Source organism: Copadichromis virginalis, linkage group LG3 (assembly GCF_057382275.1).
Source record: "Copadichromis virginalis isolate Kocher_CV1m ecotype Utaka linkage group LG3, C_Virginalis_male_GT1.1, whole genome shotgun sequence".
Taxonomy (NCBI): Eukaryota; Metazoa; Chordata; class Actinopteri; order Cichliformes; family Cichlidae; genus Copadichromis; species Copadichromis virginalis.
In genome coordinates, this window is record NC_140620.1 from 28,716,457 (window position 1) to 28,738,556 (window position 22,100).

Consider the following 22,100-nt stretch of genomic DNA (forward strand, 5'->3'; position numbering starts at 1 on the left):
AAGGCCTATAGCTAAACCAACCTTGTTGTAACTACAGTCTCCATAGTTGATGTATTAAATCTTATTCAAAAATCGAAATCATCCACTTGTCAGCTTCGCCCTCTTCCCACCATGTCAGTTAAAGCTTGTCTTCCCTGATTGGCTCCTCTCATAACTAGTATTATCCACTCTTCCCTTAACACTAGAATTGTTCCTTCATCTTTGAAAACTGCTTCTATCATTCCAATTCTTTAAAAGCCTGGTGCAGATCCCAATAATTTTGATAATCTTCTCCCAATATCAAACCTCTTAAACAGGCTTACTCACTTTAATACAGATCTAACTTGGGGTCAAATCTTGTTTATTTATTTTTTTGTTTTTATTTGGGGTTTTTTACGGTGGCCCATAGAGACAAAGCACGTACAAACTCCAAAACACTTGCAAACTCCAAAACACTTGCAAAATCCAAAACACTTGCAAAATCCAAAACACTTGCAAAATCCAAAACACTTGCAAAATCCAAAACACATGCAAACCCCAAAACACAACGGAAGTGCTCCAGGACGCTAGGGGCAGTGTTGAGCTTTTGTTACCTAGTAACTACACAAGCCAGGAAGTACCAATGACCGGATTTGAGCTGTATCCCAATTCAGGGTCTGCAGCCTTAAAGGCCGCATTTTAAGGCCGATTACGGCACAGCGACACGACAAAGGCTGTCCCAATTCAAAGGCTGCTCGAAATGCGGCCCTCAAATGCGTCCTTAATTTCCCTGAATTTTAAGGATGGGCCCAACATATCCCAGATTTCATAGCACGGTGGTGGTGTGGATAATTTTGCCAAAAAAAACGGCGGAAGTGGAGCCGCCGAAGAGTAAACTTTCAGAAGTAAGTACTGAATATTATGTCACTTATTTATGTACAAATGTTTTTATAATGAAGAACATTAAAACATTACTGTTGGCCACATGTCGGGAAAGTTATGTGATATTAGCGATGTTTGTACTAACTTGGTTTTAAAGCCTTTACTTCAAAATATACGCCGTTCAATAGTTAACTTTAATCTTACAGAGAATGTGATGATTTTATGGATAATTAAAGTCAGTCATATATCCACAAACACAACAGGCTGAAAGTCAGTGATGCTGCTCGGTTTGCAGTCATGAATATCACGGCACAAGCAGGATTCACTGCACTGTTAATGTTAGCTATGTTATATTGCTGCCTCTGTTCGGTGGTGTCGAGCCAAACGGACTTTAACGTGTGTTTGAACGAGCTGACGGTTTACTCGTTAAGCTGAAAGAAAGATGCTTTAATCACAGGAGCCACACATGTGTCCACTGTACCATCTGGAAACTCTTCTTGTTTCGTAATAACACAAACTAAATCCTCCTTCTTTTATGCTGTTTTGTAGCAGTGTATACACCTGAGACTGTCACCTGTCTGTCTGTCCTGCACTCTCTCTCTGTTTCTTTCTCTCTGATTGTGGAATAAAAGTATGAACATTCATTTATAAGTTACACTTGTGTTTGAATCCTGCAGCTTATCACACATTTGATTTCCATGTGTGACAACTGCAAGTGTCCAGAGTGAGGACAGACTGAGGGACCCACTGCTGCACATCATCTGTGAGGCTTTGCACCCCTGATGATCCACCAGGACAAACTCAGCAGTGTGTGAGGAAGAGGAGGAGGAAGAGCCAGCAGCAGCTGACAGATGGAGAGAATAGACAGACTGTTCCCTGTTTGTGAAGGACTGCTAGACAAGTTTAGAATCACTAATTGTCTGTCCTGAATCAGTCTTATTAGGTAATGTTCAAATAATTTTATCATTCCAGTGTTTTCAGTGTGGGAGAAAGTACTCAGGGCCTTCAAGTTACACACTATGAAAGGCAGCAACAAGTTTAACATTCAGAAACCTAAAGTATGTATCAGCAGCAGAATGGAGCTAAAAATAAATGTTTGTTTCAGTTCTATGAAGCTTTGAGTATTTTGGATTAGTAGTACTGCTGTGTTTGTTGCATCATATTGCTGTAATTGTTTATATGCTTTATATATTCTGAGGTAAGTTGATCTATAGTGTTACATCATATTTTATAAGGATGTTATGTGTTTGTATACTTTCTGCCCAGTTTGACCCATTTAGCAGAAGTCAGCCTGTTTAAGGCTCTGATATCTATTCTGTATGACTTAAAGCAGTTATGACATGGTCTGATTTTCTCACCCAATAAAGGAATATTTCATATATCAGTCTACTCTTCATTCTATCAGAAACAGTTATCACAGCTTGTACATTTTCTTTTTATAAATATATGTAAGCATTGAGCCAAATTTAGTAATGCCAACATACTGAAGGAACAACACCTATATATGCACTGTCAAAGATACTTGTCTTTGAGTGAAGATTTAAGGTGATAAGACATATAAATAACTGCAACTTGAATCTGTACTGAGGCTCAGTATTTGGCACAGAGTTCATGTTCACTGCTGTAATAGCTAATAATGATTAATATAATAACTATAATATTGGCCATATTATATTTACATTACCAAAGTGATATGACTTTAGTCTCATGAACAACATTAGCTAATTGTTATTTACTAACTAATCTTAAATGACTGTTCAGTACAGAAATGAAGCCCAACAATCATGTTTTACTGTCCTGTGGTGTCAGCCTCAGATACTTATCAAATCACACAAAGCTCTTGTAGAAACAAACAAACAAATTAACAAAATATGTTCTCCTTCATTTCTGTCAAACAAAGTTGTATGAGTTTCCAGCGGTTAGTATCATGGTTGCTAGGCAACCTGGGAAGCGAGACGGAGACTAGACCGTCCCATACAGACAAACTTGCAGTTTATTTTGCAAATCGAGCTCAACACTGCCCCTAGCGTCCTGGAGCACTTCCATTGTGTTTTGGAATTTGCAAGTGTTTTGGAGTTTGCAAGTGTTTTGGAATTTGCAAGTGTTTTGGAGTTTGCAAGTGTTTTGGATTTTGCAAGTGTTTTGGAGTTTGTACGTGTTTTGTCTCTAGGGGCCACTTTAGTTTTTTGTATTTTAATTTATTTTAATCTACCGTTTTACTGATATCTTTTTCTCTTTGTAAGGTGACCTTGGGTTTTAGAAAAGCGCTCTCAAATAAAATGTATTATTATTATTATTATTATTATTATTATTATTATTATTATTATATTAAATTCATATGAATCTCTGCTACACTTGATGTAAGCTAACTCAGACAATGAAACCCCAGCCACTGTGCACCAGTCACACACTGTTGTTTACTTTAAATCGATCACAGTGCAGCAAACTAACCTGTTTATCCTGCACTAACCTGCAACCTTTAAATAGTTGCTGATGTTTGATGAGCTGATAGAAACATCACATTTAAAATTACCTGACACTTAAAAAAACTACCTTTATGCTTGCTTCTCTTCTGTAGCACTAGCTAGTTGCGGAAGTACCATAACTTATGGACACCTGGAGGCAGGCAAAGAACCACAACATCACACTGGAGTCGACTTTCACGACCAAACCTGACACATCCAACTAAAATAACTGGTTTAACTGGTTACTGTATCAGCATTTTACCATTGTGGGGGCATTTACAGTAGGGGGAGGAGACCAGAGACTATAACTGTAGCTGTTGTGTGGAATTCTTTAGATCAGCCTCTAGAATACTGTTAGGCCTAAACTCACAGACTTCGCTGTCTCAGAGACCTGTCACTGTGAATGAAGCAAGACACTCAGAGCTCATTTGGTTTTCAGAGCAGTGCTACCACTCGCCCATCCAAGCAACTCCAAACCTGAGTTCCCTCTTTCCCTCTTTTTTATTGCGAGCAGTGATCATACATGAATATGCAATTACAAATACACGTGACAGTCTTAAGCAGGCATGTGTGTGAGCAACATCAGTGTCAGTGTGTATGTGTGTGTGTGTGTGTGTGTGGGGGGGGAGGGGGGGGGGGGGGGTCACTTCCTGTCACCATTTATGGCGTGACCCTTTAACGAGTGTGAGCATCTTTCTGAACTATAAAAACAGGAACTTGTAGCTGGTTATACTTGCAGTGGAAATTAGCAAAACTTTAAATAAAGCTTCTAATCGGCTAGAAGATTTATGGTGCACAACCGTATTAGGACACATTGAAGCAATGGTCATGTGACTTCCTCATATTTAGCCCTTGTAAAACATGTCTTTCTTTTGAGATGACAGGAGCTGGCAGGCGCAGTCGCAGTTTCAGTTCCTCTATCTCGCAGAAGTTTTTAAAAGGTTATAAAATGAAACAGTCTGGCAGGTTCAATAGGTCATGTGTTAACAGTTTATAGGCATTTGTTTTTGATCATGCATTCTTCACACGTAAATCATTCTCATTAATGACAATCAATTTCTCCAACAAATACGACTGCATAGGATGCAGTGTGCTGATCTCCAAATGCATTTGTAAGGAAATGATGACACTTGGAAACATCTCTGCATGATCTTTACCAAGACATCGTGTCGATACTGGTAAGATAATTGTTACGGCCGCTGGCCTCAGGTGGCCCCGCCTTCCTCCATGGAATCCACAGTGCTCCAGGACTCACGGGGGATTGGCTGGCCCGGACATATGCCCGCCCCAACTTCATGCGGATCCGAGCCTGTCAGACTACGCACACCATTGGCTGCTGCAGGAGCCTGGAGTACGACGGACAAGTGACACAGCTGTCTGCAGTTATGACTATGACACAGCTGACTGCAGTTACCTGATAGTATAAAAGGCTGAGGAGTCTTCATTCGTCGAGGGACTTGTTGATTTGAACAGACTGTACAGAGAGTCCCTCCCTTTTGCCTTTTGCCTGTGTTTTGTGTTGCCTCCTGCGAGACGTTTAGTAGAGCAGTGCTCTACTGGTGTTATTAATCGTGGTGTTTGTTTAAAGTTTCTCTGCTGCCTAGTGAGTTGTTTCACTAACGGATTTCAGTTGTGTTAATAAACCTTATGTTTGTCTTCCTATCTAACTCCTTGGTCTCTGGGCTCGTTTATGTTACGTCCGCTGCCGCCTAGCAGAGCCGGGTCGTAACAATAATTTTTACTAGAATTTTTCTTTTTAAAGATAATAATCACTGTCTGTGTTGTTTACGTTATGGAGTCTGCTGAGAACTCTATTATATTTTTAGATTTTCTTACATTCAAAGTGCTGGATATGAAAACAGAGCTATTTATATAATTTCTTTGGTACACCTCTGGCATTCGTTCAGTATTTCACCAATTATATTTGTTTTTCAGAAGCTGGCGATCAGCTCCAACCTCAAAGAGCAACTATGGGTCCACATGCACAGAGCTGGGGCCTGACAAAGTTTTACTGTCTGTCTGTCTAGTTTCTAGTTTCTCTGTCTTACATCTTTTCTGTGAACTCTTTCCTTGGAGGATATCAAAAGTGTGAACAACAGCGTTTTGTTCTGTTGACTGTATTTAAAAGAGGTCTGGACTGGGCATCTTCAGGGATGGCTCCCAGTGCCCCCCAACTGACGTCTGTCTTCATGCATGAAATAAAGATGTTGTTACTGCTACTACCATGTCAGCAGGCTTGACTAATTAAATTTCCATGACAGAGGTAATATATTTTTAATTTTAGATCAGAATTCTTTACTGTAATGATCGTAGTGCATACATGCGTGTATGTCTGTATGTGCTCCTTAACAGGTGGGCAATCCTTATGCTTTAACAACAAAAGCAGGTCATGAAGAAAAAGCTTATATTTCGAAATCCATGACATGTATACGGGTAAAAATATGCAGGTCGTCCATCAATAGTTCATATCAAACTGTGACACAGAGCAAGAGCAACAAAAGACTTATCTCAACTTAAACTGAGAAAGAGCTGCTTTTTGAGATTCAGAAAAAAATGCACAAATTTGAGAAATAATATTGCAGCATGTTCTGTTAGTACAGTACGTGCAATTTCACGAAAAGTTGCATCAGCTGTGATGTAACAGGGCTGACGAAAAAAATCATCCTTCCCTCTTTGTATAACCAGCTTTTTGTCATGGCATTGGGTCTGTGACTCAGTGTTTATGTGTTTTGGGGTTTTTCCAATATTCTTCGATTTTGTGTCATTCGTGGATTTGGTTCTCGCATTGTTTGGTCTTATGTTACATTTAGAATTTCTAGTTTTTAGTTTTCTGTCACTGTGCCAACCTTGTGTTACATGTTTCTCTTTTTGTTCTCTTGTCTACATCTTCCATGTTCTCTATGTGTCCCCAGTCAGTTATGTGTCCAAGTCCGTTTCTCCCTCGGTCTGAGTGTCAAGCTTACGTATCTTAGTCCTCGTCTCCATATTTGTTGTGTTTCCTGTTTAATTTGATAGTTATATGTCCTGTGTTAAGTGTAACCAGTTTTGCATTAGTAATTGAACCACTCTCAGTAGCTTTAAAAATGGTGAAAGGATTAGGAGGGATTGATAGATGGGGTATAAAACATCAGGTGTCGCTTTATGCAGATGGTTTGCTTCTTTATGTGAATGATCCTCTACTAAATATCCCACACATTTTATCAGTATTAAATTCTTTCTGATATTTATCGGGATATAAGCTTAACATCTCCAAAAGCGAATACTTTCCACTTAATCAAATGGCTGCAGACATACCTACATCAACTATACCCTTTCAAATGGCTAATTCGGGGTTTAATTATCTCAAAATTGCAATTTCACGATCTCTGAGATTAATGCGGGAACAGAATATTACTTTACTTACAATGAAAGTTAAGTCTGATCTTCAAAGATGGAACTACCTACCGCTGTCTTTAGCTGGTAGGATTCAAATGATTAAGTGAATGTAAATGCAAAGCCTGTATGCTTATATTTAAATGTTAATATTTATTCTAATTCACTTCCCTTTCAAATAATTATTGTTGATAATTTTGTTTTTAAGACGATTTTTTTCTTTTTTCTCATTCACACTCATCATCTCACTGCCTGCATCCTCGAATGTTTAAGCTACAGACCACAAAATATGAGGACCACATTTACTGTTACACATTGGCTCTAATTAATAATTTGCTAATGAGTTGTTAGAGTTAAGTGTTTATGCACTGTGTCTTATTGGCCCTTTTAGATTTATGTGATCTGACGCTGGATCCAAACACAGCACACAGGAACCTCAAACTGTCTGACGACAAGAAGGAGGTGACACATGTGAAAGAAGACCAGCTGTATCCTCATCATGATCATAGGTTTGATCAGTGGCCTCAGCTGCTGTGTACCAACAGTCTAAGTGGTCGCTGTTACTGGGAGGTTGAGTGGAGTGGAGAGGTTCATGTTGCTGTAGCTTATGGAGGAATCAGAAGGAGAGGAGAAGAGGATGAAAGCAGGTTTGGAAGGACTTACCAATCCTGGAGTCTCTACTGTCGTGATAATATAGGTTACTATGGAAATCATGATTACATTGGAAGAGCCATCCCTCTTCTCCCCTCAGCTCTCTCTCACAAAGTAGCAGTGTATGTGGACTGTTCTGCAGGAACTGTGTCCTTCTACAGTGTCTCCTCTGATAAACTGATCCACCTGCACACCTTCAACACCACCTTCACTGAACCTGTATATGCTGGGTTTAGAGTGAAGCCTGACTCTAGTATCCACCTCTGTGCTGACTCACAATAATGAACTTACTGTGGTGTTTCATACTTTTTCGCACTTAACTATTGTAAATGTTAAATCTATCAGGTAAATTGTCTCATACATTGTACATATATTAGTTTGATTTGCAGTCCAGAGATTCTCCTGAAAAAAATGTCTTTTATCATCTTATTGTTTGAGGTGCCTATTTTTCAAGAGCAGTTATCAGTTTCTACTAATATGTTACATTTTGAATACCCACAGGACTAGCTGCAGGCTTTAAATATTTTGGGTTTGGGCTTCTTTAATTTTTTACATTGCATAACTATACATTTGTTTTTCTCTCTCTTGTTATGCAAATTCAGTAACAAGTAATTCCTGGAAAAAGGCAATATAACCACCATGTGACCAGTTTTCTCAACAGTTGATCCAGATGGTTCTGGATTCATAAGTACTTTATTCATCTGTGTCTATTCAAATGTAGCTTCAAACACTTTAAGTTAACTTAAAGAAGTCCTGACGCTTTTTTTCCCAAGCTCTTTAGACTACGATGACCTGGATGACTGAAAACCTTCACAGACATATTTCTTGACTTATCAGAAACTGTTTTACAATCTCTGAGTTAGATTTTTTATTTTTATTTTTTGGAGGGGGGGGGCTTCTATGTATAAAAATACAATCCCGAATTGTAACAGAAAAGGGAAGGTGAAGAAAAAAGAAATAAGATGTAAACAGTGAGATTTTTTTCTTGTTGACTTGTTGCATATGAAACAAACACTGAGACAGTGTCAGTGTATAAGGTGTGTTGACTTCTCCCATGTATATATGTGTGTAATTAACTTTAAACCTTTGTCAGTTTAAATATTCTCCAATTGAATTTAAAATCAGCTGGGTTTTTTTTAAACAAATGAAAAAGGACTGTTCATCTGTTAATGTGTTGCAATGTTTATATAAAACAATAAAATGAAACTGTTTATATCAGGATAAACTGTACACTGTGTTCAGAGAAGGAACAGAGGAAAAAAACAGACAGCAAGATGGTGTTTTTAAAGTGTCTTTGTAAACATTTATACAACAAATGTATTTATAGCATACAGGTATGCTGCAGGTATGAAACATTACATTATAAATTTTCTGTACAGTATATTAGAGTGGAGACCGGTCTTACTTTTACGTGGTCTTGGTCTTGTCTTGGTCTTGGATCCCTCGGTCTTGTCTTGGTCTCGCTGTCTCGGTCTTGCTTTCTCAGATCGACATAGTGGTCGGGAGATTTGGAGTCAACAGTATCCATGACACACAACGTAACGTTCGATAACGTGTCACCCGCAAAATCTTCAGCTCTAACGATGTGTTCACATCGAACGCGATAGACGCGACCAAAACGCACCAGATACCCCTAACTTGACGTGTGCACATTCGCACCTCGACGCGTGTCCAACGCGAATCATTTGCGCATCAAAATATTCAATTTTGACGCGCGTGAACTGGAAATGTGGGAGGAAGTAGTGCCAGACGGTATGTTTGCAAGATGGCAGCTATCGAGCTAGCGTTTGAAGAGAGAGTCTCCCTTCTCTATTTACTATGGAGAGCAGAGCAGCGGCATAAAGGACGTCCTCGCCGTACCTGGGTTCATCAGGTCCTCCTGAAGTGTGAGCGGTTTGGTGAGTTTCACCACTTGCTCCCGGAGCTGCGCCTGGATAACGGCCGCTTTCAGCAGCACCACTGTCTTTCCCTTGCCCAGTTTGAGGAGCTGCTGTCCCGCGTAGGTTCAAGCATCGCCCGCCTAGACACCAACTACAGGCAGTCAATCCCACCTGCAGAGCGCCTGTCCATCTGCCTGAGGTTAGTAAAAGTATTTAATACGGTAGTCCTTTATTGATACCTGTGCTAATATATGCTAAACTATCCGTTTATACACTGCTGACATGGATGTAGTATTCTATCAGCGAATGCCGTTGGTGTTTACTGAAAGCAAACTGTGGTACGGAGACGACTGTTTATAATATTTCTAGTGATACTCAAAAGCTCTCATCAAGTCCCGATTTAATTCGATTTATGCTGTTATCAGTGTTTGCATTGATAGCATGGCTGTGGTGTCATATCAGTGTATGCTCTCGGTGTTTGCTGATATCAAACTGGTATGAGGACTACTCTGGGTTAATCTTTGTAGTGATACTCACTCCTTTTTTTTCTTTAGACCTGGTTTAATTCTGGTACAGAACCAGTTGAATATTTGTATATAATCTCTGCAGCTGTCAGACTCTATAACAGGGGTCACCAGCCTTTTTTAAAACTGAGAGCTAGATAAAATTGTGCACAGTTAATCTTTAGTTATATTATAATAACAATTCTGTCTTGATATGCTGTCTTATCACAGGTTAATTTTTCAAAAAAGTTCTGGGTCGTGTAGCAGCCAACAACTCCTCCAGAGAGGCTGTCCTGGTCAAGAAGAAGTTCATGGCCCACTTCTCGGCAGAGGGAGCAGTGTCTTGGCAGCCAAAAGAATAGCCTGTTTGAAGACCCACTGACTTCCCCACAACCCTGCCTTTTAAAAATTTTCTTAATAAATGGAGGTCTACTCCAAAATAAACTAACCTCTCTTTATTCTCTTAAATAATTGATCTTCACTATGTTCCTATATAGTAGTATATTTTTTTCATTAGTATAACATGAAATTAATTCTACATGTGTCAAGCTGTGTGCCAATATTTGCTGTGTAGTAGAACTGAAGCATAAGTCATTACAAAAATTTATTTCAAATAATATAAAATTCTCAAACAGAAAAACATTAAACATAAATATATAAAATATAACTATTTACAGAGAGACAGGAATAAAAAGGACCCAGCTTAAAGTGGAAGAGCCTCAGGGGGAAGGAGGAGAAGAATAAGAACATTGTTTCTGCCCTGGAGAGCCTGCTGCCTCATCAGAAAACTACTGATTGCTGGGGTCCAATGTTTCCAAATTTAACACAGCTGTGCTGTTTTCAAAAACTAATTTATAAATTTGAAATTTTACAATTGTCTCGTGTGAGTCAGCATTGCTCTCAAGAGCAGGAACAAGGCTGAGGAGGAAATGTTCCGTTGGAGACTGGCATGGCCTCTTCAGGGACTCCAGGATGGCCAGCTCCACTGCTGATGGACCGTCCTGGGACCTGTCCCTCGTTCGCCTCGGCACTGTCCTTCTCTGTGGGCCTGTAAAATACAACACAAAACAACACAAAGAAATGAGAAGGCTGCTACTAGATTTTCATTTTCAACATTGAAAAAAAAAACAGGATATAAACAGATTGGTTGTAGATATTTAGTAAAGGTGATCACAAGGGAATCCAACAATCCATCGTGAGCAAATGCTTCGAGAAGCTGGTCAGGGACTTTGTTTGCTCTTCACTACCCGACTCACTGGACTCTCTACAATTCGCATACCACCACAACAGGTCCACTGATGATGCCATAGCCCTGACACTACATACTGCCCTGTCACACCTGGAGAAGAGAGACACGTATGTGAGAATGCTGTTTGTAGATTACAGCTATGTAGCATGTAGGCATTCATGTGCTCGTGCACATAGACACAGACAGAGTTTGCAGCACACCATAGGGGGGTTTTATGATGGGGTCACTTCTATAAAACTGTGTTTCACAGACAAAGGGGTGAAGATTTTTGCAGAGGGACACCGGCCTCGTCTTCCCTTCTAGAAGTGCATGCTTAAATGAAGATGAATAAAGATGAATAAAGATTTTGTGAAAATGAGTCCTGTTATGAGCCCTTTAGTATTGCCACCATGTTCCCTCTAATTTTTCATGTGTCTGAGCGAACACACAAACTCCCTGAGCGGTCCCGTGGACCACTGTGAGCAACAGCAGACGTGTGACTGTGGTCACGCCAGCACTGAATCCATCCAAGTTACATGGTTTATTAAAATAATCAAATTACAGCATTTACATTTATGTTAGACTACTTTTAATTAACTGCTTTAGCCCACTTACAATGAAAATTAAAAAAAAAAAATAGTTCATGACCTGTGTAGTATGTTAACACTATTGGAAGTAAAAATAACTTGAACTCCAATTTTCAAAACACAACTTTCTTTTTTTTTCTTTTTTCTGTTTTTTTTTATAAAGCTCTGACTTGTATTATGAGTCTGTGGTGTGGTTGAGAGTCCTGTAACTCTGTCTGCAAATACAGTTTATAATGACCAATGTTGGGCAATTAATTACATAGTTACTTCTTCAAAAACGTTAGAGTTTTGCAAACAACAACGTTTTTTGCAGCTGTTTATCAAAAAATGCAGCCAAGGCATTTTTTAAATAAACATTTCAAACTATTTACAGAACAATCCGGTGTTCTGCATCAAATTTGATGCCACACAAATTATTTGTGCCACTCCAAAACAACACACTAACTTTAGACTCCAAACAAACGTCGCAAATCTCTCATATCTCAAAACACCGCTGTCACTTCTAAAACCTCCCCCCCCCCCCTTCCTAAACAACTAAATGCCATGTTGCCATATCATTTTTTTAATTGGTCGACATAGTACATTTTTCCAACAATAAGAAAGGGTGGGGTTATTTTTGGTTTTGGTTTTGCAGGCGGAGAGAGAGCTTTCCTTATAAAACGCAGTTTTTACCGTTTCTTCCTGCAGTAAATATAAATACAATCAATGGCAGTATTCAGGAAAACAAAGAAACAAACATTGCATATATATATTATAACTGCTCCTGAAGGTTTTTCATGTTCGAAGTAGAATAAAGGGCCATGCTCCAACTGATGTTCAGCCAGTATTTTAATCTTCTTTTCACCAGCAAACACCGTGAAAAACTATGGTGAAATGATCAATGAAAAACACGGATATTACATCAGCAGAACAAAAATTACAACTCAAATAAAACATACACACGAAGTAAATGCACCAACATACCGTGTGCGCCTTTCTACTGAACATTCATGAGCAATTGTAGTCCATATCTTCTATATTTCCACCCTTTACACAGGCCAGCATTCTCTTTCTGGCTCGAGCCTTCAGTCTCTGGTGACACGTGCGCTTAATTGAGCCTCACCCCAAAGCATGCGCACCACAAAGCGCCACACTCAGGCCCACCAGTAGGTGGCAACAACACAACATGAATCCAGATTAAACACCAAATTTTGAACATTGCAATCACATAATAATTGCATTCCAATGCGACAGCTACATATATATATTTTTTATCATAACTCTGGTTTCACATGCCTATCAACACAATTTAAAAACTGTTATAAAGTCCACACATCAAGTGTACTTGACTCTGCTGTATGCTGTGTAAATGTGACTTTTGAGCTGGGTGAAATCCGTGAAGCAGAAATAATATTTTATTTTAACATTGCATTGCTAATCATCGGTTGTGGCCAATCAAATTGTATGGTCCGACTATAAATAGTAGCTGCTATTTTGATTCATTTATTTATTTATTTATATTTATTTTTGGTTGATTAAGGCTGTTCGTACTACTGGTATGTTTGTGGAGTCGGATTAACCACAGAGGAGTATTTGATTTCCCGTTTCGGGTCTATTAATAAGTTGTGTTTTTACTCTGAAGGCCTAAAGTAGAGGTGACTGGGTGCCCTGGTGGTGGGATATTCCGTGGTTCGTGATTATTTATGCATTCGCCCACTGGTAATCCAGGCTCTGAATCAGTTAACAGTACACGTGCAAATACATGATTGCATCTTCTGATGTCTGTTTTAAATAGCTGTCAATAAATTCGTTATTTTACTCCCAATCACGGCTCTGGCTCAAGTGTTACAAACCTTAGAAACTATGTAAATGAACAGGAAGGCACTAACTATAGTTATATAGTTCATTTGCATAGTACATAGTATCTATAGATACTGTCTGTGTGAAACTCCCAGGTTGGCGTAGTCGGGTTTCCCCTGTGACTGTAAAGCTTTAAGCTCCCGATCGCCACAACACCATATTTGTGTTTGCAGAATCTGATGGATTCTGGTCAGCTGTACATAGATAATCCTGACAATATACAGTAAACCCGAGTCTTAAAAAAACGGAATTAACTGAATTTGAATAAATAATAAACAAATTTATTCACCTGTGTTTGAGCCTCAGGCATGGCACCATGCCCCTCCCATGTTTTAAATGTACGTTAGAATAGCATGCATCGTCTTGATGCATTCTCAATCATCCAGGAAAGTAAATCTCCAAAAGTTGATTCTGTTCATCTGGACGTAGCGTTTTGTGGGAGAAACGTTTCGTCACTCATCCAAGTGACTTTATCAGTCTCAGCTAACTGCAGGTTTCCAATCTTATAAACAGTAGATTTGCATAATGACTGAAACCAGCCCACTGGAGGAACAATGGGCTGGGAGGTCAGTTCCTTAATCATAATTATGCAAATTCTCATGACCATTGATCAACACCACTGACCAAAACCCACTGATCAAAGACCACTGATCAGTGCATGGATCAACACAATAAGTGAGCGGGAGGAGTGAGGCGTGGGGTCTTCACACACCCCCATTCTCTGTTTGCCATCTGGGGCAGGGGCTAGCCGTTTGGTCGGTGTCTGGGCTAGTGGGCTGACAAGACTGACACACTTTGTACAGTTACATCATAGTCACTGGTTACAACACATAGTGCCCCTCCCCTGCGACCCACGCACACACACACACAGCAGCACTAACGAGGTAAAGTCCCTTCGCATGGTGGTAAAACAGGAAACGTAAAATACGAGCTTTATCGGTTTGTTTGTTCTGTCTCCAAACAGAAACCGTGAAAATCAACAAAGCAGCATTATTAAACATGAAACCTATGACAGAAATATAGGCTACTCATGTGACTCCTCAAACAACTTACACGTTTCTAAGACAAACCAAGATTATTATTATTAGTAGTAGTATTAGTATTATTGTGTTGTATATTATTTATTGCTAGTCTCGTTTCGTTTTTGTATGGTCTGGCATAAGCATTTCACTGCATATCGCACTATGTATGATTGTCTATGTGACAAATACAAATTGAATAAAATTTTAACTTTTAGATTTGATCTAAAATGGACCAGGAGAACAAGTTGATTTGAATAATGTGTTCATTAGTTTGTTCTGTTGCGGTGCATCATAAAGGTAAGCTGTAAATGTAGCACATAAAACACTTTTCAAAAAATAAAGAATTATTTAAAATATTGTCAAACTCTGTTGCAGATTGTTCAGTTAATATATTTAAAACAGATGACGTTCATCACGCTGTACAGATCGTGTTTGATTGTGTGTGTTGAGCATTTTGCACACTTTTGTCACAAATATAAACATTTTTTAAGGAAACAACGACGAAAAGTTTTCATGAGACGGTTGCTTTACTTGCAAAAGATAACAGTGCATATTTGCATGTACACATATGGATGTCTTACAATTTTTCTACAATGTTTTCATCTTATCTATATTGTTTTTATTATATTATCCCTCTGTCCAGCACTTTGAACGACACTTGATGTCTTTTAACTGTGCTATAAAGATGACTTGACTTGACAATAGAGAAACGAGGAAGCGGTGTCCTTTGCGTCATTCGATTCTCATCCATAACCCGCGTATTTTTGTTCTTTTGGTTTCTTCCGCGTTTGGAGCCATGTGCAACTTGACGTGCAGTCTGAGCTCTGGAGAAGCAGGAATGTGGATTGTACCGCAGATATCCGGTTAAAACCTTTGGGAGAGAGATCAAAGTTTTGTTTTTGTATTTGATACCGCGTTGGTTCTGCGGAAAGAAAGACACGATAGTAAGTACATTTGTGCAGAGGTTTGTTGCATCATTCAGTGTTATGCGATCTCCTTATTTTCCCCGCACTCATCTTCAGATCAGAAATAGGTCCGACATGTTTGTTCACATTTTTTAGTTTTGGTCCGGGCTGCTGCATAAAAACAGAAACACATCGACAACATTCCGCCGAATTAAATCAATATTAGACTTCAAACGCACTAAATAATTTCTGAAGCAGAATCGGCTGGAATACGAAAACATCTACACAACTAAATAAATAGTGGTTTGCATTACTCGATTGCACTAATTTGCATTAGCAGTAACAATAAGTGAGCGGGAGGAGTGAGGCGTGGGGTCTTCACACACCCCCGTTCTCTGTTCGCCATGTGGGGCAGGGGTTTGGTCGGTGTCTGGGCTAGTGGGCTGACAAGACTGACACACTTTGTACAGTTACATCATAGTCGTTGGTTACAACACATAGCAAGGGCGTAGATTTGGTTTTGACATTGGTGGGGACAGATGATTCAACCACTGAACCCTGCCCTGTTTCTTTTTTCCTTTTTGTCGCTTCTTGAGAAAAAAAAAAAAGGAGAAATATACTTGCCTACATATGCTATTCTTCATGCTTTTAAATCATTTAAAATTACAGTTCATAGTTTTATATGTGAATTATATGTTAAATTACTATTAAACAAATGACTGACTAAGTATTTTAGGCTTTAGTTTACTTCAGCCATATTCCATATCAATCAGGTATCATACAAACATAAAAATAGCTTCAAATACAGTCATGACAATAAAAGAATATGACTTTAAGGACTTAACAACATTAGTTCAGTTATAGTGCACCAACATCTCTAACACATTAGCACTAAGGGAACACTGAATAACCTGGTGGTTTTTGTCCATAAAACCACTTAGCTACGATTACCACAAAAGATCTCTCGGCAAAACGATGCAACATTTTAGGCACAATATTGCCCCGATCAAATCAGTGAGCTGGGATGTTTTATTCTCAACATGAACTACTGTTACAGCAAAAGACATGGACTACTGGTGTCCCACACAACAACTCAATGTGCATGTGAAGGAGCCAAACACACGCCTGCTCCTCTTGTTAACTGAGATAAACTGCTGGCATATTTGTTTTACATCTATACTGTCCAGTCTCTCCTGGTGGACATGGCATACATCAGGATTGTTTAATCTCATTTGAGTCATTGTTGACCTTAGCCATCTTTTTAGTCTTGTGAGAGCACTGAAGCTTCTTTCAGCCTCAGTACATGCGTTTTATCCTCAGATTAAAATTATTGTGTGCTTGATGTGCCTCACCTTTGGCCCTGGCTCTTCCCCTCTGACTGCACTAGGACATATTGCTACCTGATAAAATAACACATGGATTCGTGCCATAAAAAAAGTGAGACATGTCAATTCAGATTCTTTGTCAAATATACACTAATGAAACAATTTACATCAGCAGCCTAACAATTGTCATGATAATAAATACTAGTTAATCTATAGCACCAAATCATCAGTCAGTCACCTGTGACCTCGCCTCTTCACCTCTGTCCGAGCTACAACATGGCAGAGCTGCCTCTGTCACCTGATGAATAACAGTGAGCCATTCCACATACATGCAGTCACACATGTGCTTCAAATACAGTCATGAACCACCAAGTCATCATCCAACTTCACCTGTGATTCTTGTATCACCATTACTCCACCACTACACCATTATTAAAACAATTTGTGCAAAGTGCACTCCAAGGTGGAATATTTGCAAAATCATGACTACCTCATGATATTTTGTCTCAAAAATGAACCCTATGAATATGTCAGTACCATTAGGATGAAATTATTGTGTCACCAACATTTTAACGTTAGACACATACTTTTAACAGCCTCTGTAAACTAATATCCTGGCCTGCTCGAGGCTGCCGTTTTCTCTGACAGTTTCAATCAAAATTGGAAATGCTACTGTGGGAGACTGAGAGAACTAGAGACTGAAGTCAGTGAATTCCATGTTGATGGCAACTGTAATTTCAGGAATAGAAACAGCATGAAGATTGAAGTGTGAGCATAAGATTCAATTTTAAAGACACTACTAACAATAAGAATAAAAGGAGCGAGCTCTTGGTGTGAGTGAGTGAGGTGGCTCTGAAAAGAGCCGTTGTTGGTAGGAGAGCGTGCAGCTTAAGCTCTCTCTCCGCGGATGCGGCGAGCCAGCTGGATGTCTCTGGAAGCGCAGGTCGGTCTTGAAGTCCTGAGCGATCTCGCGCACCAGGCGCTGGAAGGGGAGCTTGCGGATCAGCAGCTCGGTGGATTTCTGGTAACGGCGGATCTCTCGCAGAGCCACGGTACCAGGCCTATAACGGTGGGGCTTCTTGACGCCTCCGGTGGCCGGGGCGCTCTTACGGGCGGCCTTGGTGGCCAGCTGCTTCCTGGGGGCTTTACCGCCAGTAGACTTGCGAGCAGTCTGCTTGGTTCGTGCCATTCTTCCTCACGTTCCTTTCGCTGTGATAAGAGCAGAAAATGTAGCGAACAGAGGAGACTCGCTGCTCTTAAAGTGTGTGACTGGCTGTGACGCGGTGCCGCTCCGGCTCGTGATTGGTGACGGGCTCCACGTGGAGCATCGCCCCGCCTCGGTGTGTGCTGCTCATTGGAGAAAAGTGCATTGAATTTGCGCGCTGCCGCAAGCCTCTCTGCGATTGGTGCGTGACGAATCCGCCCGCGCTCTGCGGAAATATAAGCGAGGCTTTGAGCTGATCGGACCACATTTTCTCTTAGTCTTGATACTAGGAAGAAAGCACTGTGATGTCCTGGTTTTCCAGCCCCGTGTACAGCCGATACTGGCAGCACTATTGGCAGGCCATGGCGTGGCATCAGAGGCACAGGCGCGCCTACAGAAAGGCCTTGCAGGCTGCCTACGGCCCCTGCTGGTACCAGGAGGAGGGGCCCTGTGACCGGCCTCGCTATGCTGACTGGAGCTCTGCAGAGAGCAACAGGGAAGACAAGGAGGACTATGCAGAGGAAAGTAGCTCGGAAAGCGAGATTGAGTGCGATGTGAGCAACATGGAGATCAGCAAGGAGCTCCGGCAGTACTTCGCCCAGACTGAGCGACACAGGGAGGAGCTCAAGAAGCAGCAGCAGATGGAGGCAGAGCAGCAGGGCAGCTACATGCCGGCCGATCAGGACCTACACAGCTTCTTGTTGCGGAGCAGTGTCGCCCCTCCCTTGGAGAGACTCGGCGAAAGACGCACGGCCGAGATGAAGAAGCTGTACGGCGGGGATGCGGCCAAGATCATGGCCTTGGAGGTGGCGATGCAACTCAATTTTGAAAGAAACTGTGACCTGAAGCAGCCTAAGTACTGGCCCGTGATCCCGCTTAAGCTATGACACCGTAAACAGTTTGATCTGGAGAAGATCCATGACACCGTAAACAGTTTGATCTGGAGAAGATCCATGCTCTGATCCCTCTGTGAGCTGCTGATGTAGAACTAACAGGTTTAGGAAGTTTGAAGTTATTTCAAGGAAGAAAACAAAACTTCTGCTTGGCCAAACACAAACATCCCCGACCTGTCGGCTGCTGTTCCAGATTAAAAACCTCTGGCTGTGGCAGTACGAAACACCTCATCGAGGTTTACCCTACTGCATAAATTGGTTTTTAATTTATGGCATGAAACACCAGCACTTAGTCCCCCAAAACATCCTGTTGGTTTGGCGCTAAAAAGTGAGAAGCAGCGTGAGCTGAGGGTCAGAGTTGCAGTAAATTTGGGATAGCTCAGCAGGTAGAGTGGTGGTGGCCCCATGATCGGAAGGTCGGGGGTTCAACTCCACTGAACGGCTATAGAGGTACCCCTGAGCAAGGTACCGTCCCTACACACTGCTCCCCGGGCGCTGCATTGGTGGCTGCCCACTGCTTTACTGGGTGAATGGGTTAGATGCAGAGGAACTATTTCCCTATGGGGACTAACACGCACACTTTACACTTTACACTTAACTTTACAGGTAATGCAAATGTATTCAAACAGCCTGCGCCTGTGTTTCCTCCTAATCTTTTTGTTTACCCTCTGGCTCGGTGATGTTTCATGCTGCAGTAGCTCCTCTTATGCCTGTCAACTTAGTTTAACCACAAAAAACATTGTCCTCCCCGTCCTCCCCCCTTCCCTCCCCTCCCTGTGTTCAGATTTGGGAGCGTTCCTGCATGGCTGCCTCTGCCTACACAACAAGAGTGATTTGTTGTTGCTACTTCTAAAGTGCGGTTCTCCGATTCTGACATTTCACTGGCTTCAAAGCCACTCGTGTGAGTTCTCTGGGGGAGGGGGGTGTTGACTATTCTGTTTTATCTTGTTTGTGTTTGCACCAAGCTGCTCCATTTTTTTTAAAATGGGAGGATGTGTATTTTATATGATTTCTGTTTGTAATAAAGTGTTTTCTGTCCACATGAAGGAAAGAAAAAAAAAAAGCAAGACTGGAGGCTATCGGGGACGGTACTAGGACTGCAGGAATTAAGAGTAAAGATCCCTTTCTCATGATGAGACTGTCCCGAGCAGAATATAAAGAGAGAGTGCGATGGACTGAAAAACTGAGACCTACACGCCGATGCATGAAGATACTGAAGGACAAGTTTCCAAGTCACTCGCAGTCCACTCTTCTGAGCATCTACTCCCTGGAGTATCAGAAATGGATCAAAAGGACATTCTCAAGACACCATGTGCCGGATGTTATTGAAAGCTACTACCAAAGGTATCTGAGTGAAGCCAAGGCACAGCCTACTGCTCCTGTCCTGCTTGAATTGGCCAATGAGGTGGATCTGTCTCCTGCGCTGATGGCTCGTATCATCCTGGACAGGTTCCTTCAGGGCCAGGATGGTGGAATGCCATCTAAATCAGTCCTCAACAGCATGCTGAAGGAGCCATCTTTAATTCCAGACCAAATTTTGGCCAGTAATGTCTACCAATGCACAATAAATGACTGCTGTTATGGACCGCAGGTAGACTGCATCAAACACGCCATAGGCCATGAGCATGAAGTGCTGCTCCGGGAAAAACTGAATGAGAAGAACCTTTCCTTCCTGGATGAAAACCATCTGAGAACTATGGGCTATGACAAAACACCTGATATCATCCTGGAGGTTCCAGTTGCTGTGGAAGGACACATTGTACACTGGATTGAGAGCAAAGCCTCTTTTGGAGATGATCAAAGCCATCAAACCTATCTCAATGAACAATTCTGGAGCTACTGGAACAGGTTTGGTCCAGGCCTTGTGATCTACTGGTATGGCTTTATTGGAGACCTGGATTGCCAGAGAGACAGAGGTATCCTACTCAAAGACTGCTTCCCTACAGACATTGTCACCCTGTGCCATGCCACGCAACAAGACCGATCACCTGAGAGCCAGAATAAAGACAAAGAATGAGAAAAGATCAGAAGCAAGAATAAAACCAAAGTACAGATGAAAGAATGAATGGGAGGAAAGAGGGAAGAGACTGTACAGATTTTGATATATCGTTCACATTTCTTCTGTTTTTTCACAGCCGTACTTTGCAGTAATGTTTTCTTTAAACTAAGCACAGGAAGGAGTGACTGTCCAAAATGGGTTTCAATGTTTTTGCACGGTTTCTTTGCTTCAACATGCATGGAATATTTGATGCAGATTTATTATTTAATATATTCTTTTTAAATTTGCGTGTTGCATGCTTTAGGTGTGTTGTGTTTTGTTTTTTTGTTTTTTTTTTAATTATCCCTATTTGCTGTGACTGCACTTTGCAAAGCCCTGGTCATGTCCTGTATTCCTGTTCTCTACATCTCAGACTACAGATCTAGTTCATTAAATGAGTAATGTGATAATAAAAATGAAATGGTTGCAATGATTCTAACGATAATCCACAGGGTGTATTGAAAAAAGTGTTTTATAAGAAATTGTTATCCTGTCTGTTTGCTTTTTTTTTTTTTTTTTTTTTTGGTTAAGGAAAAGATGTCCGGTGTCAGCTTTTAGCTCTCAGTAAGGGTTCAGAAACATTCGTTTCTGAACAGCCAAAATGAGTGGAAGAGGAAAGGGAGGTAAAGGACTACGAAGAAAAGAACTTGTTAAAATGAGTGGGCGCGGAAAGACCGGAGGAGTAATTGGTTATTAGTTATGTAATCATGCCCCATTATCGTTTGCTTCAAACTGCAGCAATTTATAGGTGAGACTTAAGTACATCGGAAACGGGGATTATGTTGCTGAAGAGCTGATATTGCAAACGTCATGGCTGAATGTGCAGGACATATACTCTTTCATTGCTCTGCCCAGTAAGTGGGATTTTGAGCTGTGTTTCACCCAAGAGGCGCCTCTACGTCGCTTCTTAGAGATCTCTCTTTCCAACGCATCACTTCCGAAATGGAAAGACTGGCAAGTGGAGTCTTCTGTCCAGGTAGAGGTAGTGACTCTTGTTGTTAAGTTCTGGACTGGAAGGATTCCAGACCAAGATATCGAGCTATATCTTAAAAGGTACTGCGAGATTCTTCAACCCCCAGTCAAGCCGGTGGATAAATTCGGATTCTGGTATGGAGTCCGAAAATACAAAGTTTGGATGCGTAGAGATGAAGCTGGACATATAATCTCTATCCCGAATTCCATCTCGTTGGGCCCCTATAATGGCAGGATTATTTATCCTGGCCAATCGGCGAGGTGCTTCATCTGCCAAGGTCCAGACCACCAGGCGAGAGAATGCCCCACTGTCAAATGTTGGAAATGTGGTGAGTTGGGCCACAAGGCTAAAATTTGCCAAAACGAAAGTGAGTGC

General features: G+C 40.9%; 2 protein-coding genes and 2 pseudogenes across 2 annotated transcripts; 3 read left to right on the forward strand and 1 right to left on the reverse strand.

The window, feature by feature from the left end:
• The first annotated feature begins 6,709 nt into the window (after positions 1-6,709).
• On the forward strand, positions 6,710-7,610 carry LOC146713949 (stonustoxin subunit alpha-like). Its single transcript, XM_085439292.1, has 2 exons — positions 6,710-6,764; positions 7,069-7,610. The coding sequence occupies exons 1-2, from the start codon at positions 6,710-6,712 to the stop codon at positions 7,608-7,610; spliced, it is 597 nt and encodes a 198-aa protein (XP_085295418.1).
• Positions 7,611-17,416: 9,806 nt separating this feature from the next.
• Positions 17,417-17,806, reverse strand: LOC146713950 (uncharacterized). Its single transcript, XM_085439305.1, has one exon. It carries the CDS (start codon positions 17,804-17,806, stop codon positions 17,417-17,419), a length of 390 nt encoding a protein of 129 aa, XP_085295431.1.
• Positions 17,807-18,126: 320 nt separating this feature from the next.
• Positions 18,127-18,708, forward strand: LOC146713951 (gem-associated protein 8 pseudogene; annotated as a pseudogene).
• Positions 18,709-19,795: 1,087 nt separating this feature from the next.
• Positions 19,796-20,991, forward strand: LOC146713952 (CDAN1-interacting nuclease 1 pseudogene; annotated as a pseudogene).
• Positions 20,992-22,100: the final 1,109 nt, after the last annotated feature.